Source organism: Cicer arietinum, chromosome 7, assembly GCF_000331145.2.
Source record: "Cicer arietinum cultivar CDC Frontier isolate Library 1 chromosome 7, Cicar.CDCFrontier_v2.0, whole genome shotgun sequence".
In the NCBI taxonomy this organism is placed as follows: domain Eukaryota; kingdom Viridiplantae; phylum Streptophyta; class Magnoliopsida; order Fabales; family Fabaceae; genus Cicer; species Cicer arietinum.
This window is the reverse complement of record NC_021166.2, coordinates 7882165-7888630: the sequence shown is the minus strand read 5'-3', so window position 1 is coordinate 7888630 and position 6466 is coordinate 7882165. Positions and strand designations below refer to the sequence as shown.

Sequence of the window (6466 nt, the reverse complement as noted above, 5' to 3'; positions counted from 1 at the left end):
TTTTTGTTTAAAAAATTGAAAACAAATCTTCTTGCCATAATGAAAATCCCCTAGTTTCATTTTCTTCTCCTATTTGGTTTCATTTATCCAGAGAGTAGCAGAAAAATCAAAATGTAGGAGAAGAGATGCGGATGTAGAAAAGGGAGATGTAGAACATATTTAGTAAAGACGAGATGTAGACGTGAAAAGGAGAAAATGAAGTAGAAAAAAGAAGAGAATGAGGATGGAGTGAAATGGTCGGAAATGAGTAATTGGTACTCATTGTACTCAAGCATGAAGAATATTTACATTGGTACTGGAAGATTTTGGAAAGTGTAGTAGACTTTAAGATTTAACGTTGCAAAATGTGTATGAGGCCAGACCTTTGAACCTTGAACCCTTGTCTACATTGGTTCAAAGCCCAGGTCAATTTTAATTACCTTACAATATATCATGACAAAATGCAGAATTAAGAAAGTACACAGAGAGAAACGCACCTTCAACATCCTTGCTTTCTCATACTTTTCCTTGTCGCTCTGCCCATTCCAGGAACTACTAGCTGCCAGAAACACATATTTGGATGACTTTGCTTTGGTTGGGTCACGCCATTTGGCTAACCAGCTACATGTATTATCATGTCTTATTTCTTTCCAGCTGCCATGGGCACACAAATCAATGATTTCAGAAGATAACAATGACTTTCAATTCATAGAATTAATTTTCTTTCCAGATTTGTTTGCCAAAAAGTTTCTGAACAATGATACTACCTTGCACCAGGAATAGGACATTCGGGAATTGGTGCATCCTTTCCAATATTAATTATGACATCATTTGGACCGATGCGCTTCTTCACGTGGCCTGTCTAATAACATCAAGTTTAAATCTTTAAGTGCCAAAACTTGTCAGATACTCGTAAAAAATCTTAAAATGCATAGAAGTGTGAAAACCATTAAATCTGAGTCAGTTTACATGTTTTTATTTAAATAACAATTATCATAACAACCTTGGGATGCTTTCCACGTCCACGGAACAATCCTGGAGGTTCAACTCTAAAATTGCCAACCTAAAGATTTAACAAAAAATAGTCATAAAAAGCATCTCAGAGAAAAAATTGAAACTAACGGTTTCATAAGGACATTTCAAAACTAAAACCTTAGATAGAGAAAGGTAAACAAGAAAAAAGTCATAAAGTAAAAAAAATCATGACCAGATAACCCCTTCAAGTTCCACAATGCACAAGCAACTGAACCAACCAAAATAACAAAGAGAAAAAATAAAACAGATTTTTTTATTTAAGAAAAGTCATGTTTCAAATAAATCAAGAGTTATATATCCACTCTCTAGTCCTACCCTAAAAAACACAAATGCATGGCCAAATAAACCCCAATCTCTCCTAACTTCTCGTTCCATCACTTGCCTGATCTAAGACTCACAATGCCAGTAATTAAGAAAACAATTTCATTTATTTAACAAAAAACATATTTACAACAAAAGCCAAATGAAAAAATAACTCTATTTTTGTTATTCGGGAGTATGATAATTGCAGCTCGTCTTGTCTCAATTTGCTACTTCACACATCAATCAACGTCAAATAACGACAGCAATAAAGGGTTAGTAAACATCCAACTTAGATAATATTGACTCTTAATTCATAGAACAAGCTAAATCAAGATAAGGTAAAGTATATTCACAAAGCTGGACAAATTTTAAGGCAGACGCAAGCAACATTTTTTCAAGAGATACAGGGGAGAGGGTTTGATTGGGCATAAAAAGAGCGGGACAAGACTAAACCTTCTCTTTAACACCATCAACAATAGCCCACTTGTATTTCTCTTCTTGTTTCATTTTCTCCTCTCTTAGGGCCTTCTTCTCCTGAAAAAAATACGACAAAAGAGGGTCAGCACTTGAGCATAATATATGAATAGACAATAATGATCACATCTAAAGCTAACTAAGTAAACAGCCTCAAAAATACATATACATGCATAAAGATGTATATGTCCTTATTAAAATCCAAAAGCTTCACAACGGAGTATGAGATTTACTGCTGAACTCATTTGTTTCTTCTTATCCTTCTCATTCTGGCACCAATCATAAATCGGTGTAAAGTCACAATCTTTTACATTCTGAATCACATGATTTTTTCCAAGCAACTTCTGCCAGTCATTCCAAAAATTATTCTTGAATATTTCATTTTGCATGTATTCTGTGTCCCACATGTCTGCAAACCATGTGGCAACCTGCACGTACATTCCAAGTTCATAACATTATCAGAAACTCAACATTTTAATATGAGAACTCTAATCTTAAAAATTGGACTCTAATAAAAAGAAAGTGTAATTTTAATATAAAAAAAGGGTAAAATATATTTTAGTCCCTATAAAATTTCAAATTTTATTTTTAGTCCCTAAAATTTTTCTTCACTTTTAGTCCTTATTTTGAAAGTTTGTTTTGGTAAAAATCGATATTTTTAGTCCATATAAAATCAAAATAAAGACTAAAAGTCAATAAAAATTTATTAGAAACTAAACTAAAAAGGTCAAAACTTTGTGGAGACTAAAAAAATATTTAACAAAAAAAAAAATATGCACCCTAATTTTGTTATAAAAAAATATTGGACCCCTCATCAATTGGAGGCCTTGTGCTATTGGGCTGTGCATAGCGGGTCGTGCACAACACATCCAATGTGAAACTCTCAACAAATACAAAACAAAAAAACAAGAGCAAACAGTCACCCAAAACCTTTAAAACACATTACTCATAAGCAAAATACTACCTCCTCTTGTTCTGGGGTTAGAGTTACTGGCTTCCCCTTATAGAGAATCTTTACCCCATGGGGATTGTAAGGAGGTGGGAATATGATACCATTGTGAACAAAAGTAGTCCATTTTTTCTGCCCATCACCAGAGCTCTGCAGAAGTTTAGTAGATTTGAAATGTTCTGATTTTTTTAACTTTTCCTTTTCCTTAACAAATGGAGCAGCACCCTTATTGACTTTAGTGAACTTCTTCAATGAAAATGATTTATTATTCACTGATGTGGCCAAATTGTTCATTACCAAGGAAAGAGGAATATCATCATCATCCTCTTCCTCCTCGGCATGCGGCTCAGATTTCGCCGATATTTGTTTAGCATTAATTGATGAAGCTAAATCTGAGAGTTTTGCTTTCTTACCTGAAGAATGTAATGAGTCAAGTTTATCGAGTGGTCTCTTGACAGACAGCGTAGATACATTGGGAGTTGCTTGCTTAGCATTGTCATTGTTCATCTTCATCCTAACACTCAACGGTATTTTATCCTCCTCGTCCTCAGAATTTTCACATTTGTCTTCTTTAAGATGGTTTGTAGAATTTGAATTAGCTGAAGAGAACCGTGTATAAGTTTTGAGATTTGATGTTGATGCTGTTGATATACCCACAGAACATTTCACGGAAGTTGCCTTAGCGGATGGGACAACCTTACCATTTTGTGAGCTAGAACATTGGCCATTTGAAGAAAGCACATCAGAGGTCTTTTTATATGATTGTCCATCATGGCAATGAGAAGTTGACTTCCTCCTTTTTGAATGCAATTCATTACTCTTTGACATTGAGCTTCTTTTAAAAGTTATTGGCCGATCTTCATCATCAAATTCGTGCGACATATTTAAGTTACCAGAAGCCAACCCTTAGCATATTTAGCTCATCAATTTCTGGAGGGAAAACCAAGAGGTTATAAGTTCAAGGCGATTAATAGGCAGAAATCACGTAGCAAGCTTAAACGACAACAATGAGAAATTATCAATTCAATATAACAATGACAGTAAACATATGTATGTATGTCATTCCCCTATATAGCAGTGTTGTCAATCACAAATTGCATAAAATAGTGGTTTGGTCAAATTTTGCTATGCACTGCAGCAGTGTAGTCAGTGTAGTCGTTTTGTGACAACACTTTTTACTAAATAGTGTATCACAATAACAAATGCTTCAAATTCCCCTACGCTATAGCATTACTATAACCACCATTCGAAAACACTACTATATATATATATATATATATATATATATATATATATGTGTGTGTGTGTATGTATGAAATGAATTTAGAAAAGTTTTTGAAACTCGTTATGATCTTAACGTCAAAGATGCATCCCAATGAACCAAAAAGAACACCTAAATACCTAGTATTGCTCCACACTTAAGAGTATATGAAGGATAAGATACCAAATTATCAAATGCCTAAGCAAAAGAAATAGACTACTAGGTTCTCAGATAAAAGAATAACAAAAAAGTGCAAGAAAAAGAAAATCAGCCAGCAACGTGATCTTTTACTAGGCTATTTCATTTTAAAGAAACACACAAAACAAAGGCTCTTTACATGTAAACTAAAAAAACATAAAACATAAACAGCAAACACAAAGAACAAAATTGATATCACCAAAAACCATATACAATATTTGAATCAAAACAAAATACAGTAAATAAGAAGCATAAATTAACAAAGAGAATGTGTATAAGTTGGTTTTTCATTTCTACAAAGCAAAAGCAAGCTTAAGATTAACACCATTGCTTACGCAGGAATAAACCCCAAAATCAGCCAACATGGGTTAATGTTAAAATTTTCAAAAACTTAAACCACTTCCACAAATTGAACCCTAACTCAATCGGGAATAAACCCTAAAATCAACCATGGTCGTTGACAGCTAGCTGTATAAGAAGACCGTGAAAATAAGACAAGTGGATATGAGATAATCTATATAAAGTGCTTTTTACAAAGTTACCATGTGAATTAGTTTTATAATTCTCAAAAATAAACCCTTCCACAAATTGACCACTAACTCAATCAAGGAATAAACCTAAATTATTTTTCATGCACATTTGCCAACATCCAAAATTAAACTCCTTCCGTGGAGAACACTAGTACCAAACCAAATATTATACTTCATGTCAGTAACAGTACCCACAAATTGGTTCCCGAATTGATACATAATTCAAAGTGCTAAAAAGTAACTTATCAACAAAAGTTCCTCACATCAAAACTCTTAACAATTGGATAAAAGTACACCACAGTTAAAGTTTTTATTCAACACACAAATTTTAGACGGGGTGGTGTACCACATAAACAAAAGCTATATTTCTTTGAAACAAACACAGATGAAGAAGAAGAAATTGATAAATCTAAACACAAATACAAATCACATAAAGAAAAAAAAATACAAACCTCAAAATATCTTCTGCAGAGTCGCGAGACTTAGAGGGGTGCAGCATCGCAAGACTTAGAGGGGAATCGCGAGACTGAGAGGGGTGCAGAATCGCGAGTCTTAGAGGGGTGAGGTGCAGAATGGCGAGACTTAGATGGGAAGCGTAAGAGACGTATAATTTGGAAAGAAATATAATTTGGAAAAAAAAGCGATTTTGGCGGTTAGAGTTAGTTGGTGTTACCCATCTATTTAAATTATTAGGGTTTCTATATTTGGGTTGGGTACCGAGGATTCTCTTTCGTTTTTATAAATTAGATTAAATTACATTTGTAGTCCCTTAACTTAATTTCAGGTAACGTTTTAGTCTTTTATCTTTTTTTTTTTCTCAATTTAGTCTTTTATTCCTAAAAATATCAAATAAAGTATGAAAATGTAGTTTATCTAAAGATTAGCGTTACGAATTTGATGAATTGAAATTTTTTTTGAATTTTTGTATAAAAAAGGATATTATTGTTGAAATTTTAAAACATAAAATATCAAATTGTCACTTAAAATTAAAATAAATGACCAAGTTGGGAAAAAAAAAAGATAAAGGACTAAAACGTTACCTGAAATTAAGTTAAAGGACCACGAATGTAATTTAGCCTATAAATTATTAGTGTGAACTTGTCGAACGGAAACAACATAAATTATTATATTAATTTTTATATATATATATATATATATATCATAAATTTTATTTACATTAAATACATAAGTTGACTTAAGAAAATAATTTACAATAAAAAACATATATAATTCTAACCTAACTTAAAAACTACTTTCTTGCATGATCAAAAAGCATGACTCCAATACCATTTTTTAATCTTAATAATGATGCCTTATTTTTTAATACTTCAAATAATATTTTTTTTTTCAAAAAAACTTATTATAATACAATACTTTTAATTTTAAACAAATAAAAATAATTATTATTAAAAAATTAAACAATTAAATTAGATGAAATAAATTTTTTTAAAATAATGGATATGACATATATAAATTAAGTAAATGTAAAGATGAGTAAGTAACTTAATAATGAATTTTTATTTTTATTATTCAACATAATATGTTATTTATATGAAAAAGATTACATTTAAGAATTCATATAAATTTTGCTTATCAAGTGGCAAAATATCTTTCATTTCAGTACTACTCACAAAATACTACATACAAATAATCTTCTCATAAAAAAAAAATTACAATACACATAAAAACTATGATTATCTTTTATCTTTGAATTTGCATGTTAGTCGTAATTAATCT

General features: G+C 31.5%; 1 protein-coding gene across 5 annotated transcripts in view; it reads right to left on the bottom strand.

The window, feature by feature from the left end:
• LOC101513642 (DNA topoisomerase 1 beta-like) overlaps positions 1-5399 on the bottom strand; it is a 9296-nt gene extending 3897 nt beyond the window's left edge. Inside the window, exons 1-7 of one of the 5 annotated variants that reach the window (XM_027337074.2) lie at positions 5182-5399; positions 2756-3670; positions 2025-2219; positions 1771-1851; positions 983-1042; positions 747-841; positions 477-633 (exon numbers count right to left, since the gene is read on the bottom strand). In XM_027337074.2, coding sequence (XP_027192875.1) covers positions 477-633; positions 747-841; positions 983-1042; positions 1771-1851; positions 2025-2219; positions 2756-3622 — 1455 coding nt within the window. In that variant the 5' untranslated portion in view covers positions 3623-3670; positions 5182-5399. Of the gene's footprint in view, positions 1-476; positions 634-746; positions 842-982; positions 1043-1770; positions 1852-1960; positions 1982-2024; positions 2220-2755; positions 3671-5181 lie in introns of those variants that run through there. The other 4 variants (XM_004508616.4, XM_012718122.3, XM_027337075.2 and 1 more) reach the window with 4 other exon arrangements.
• Between the last annotated feature and the right edge of the window lie 1067 nt (positions 5400-6466).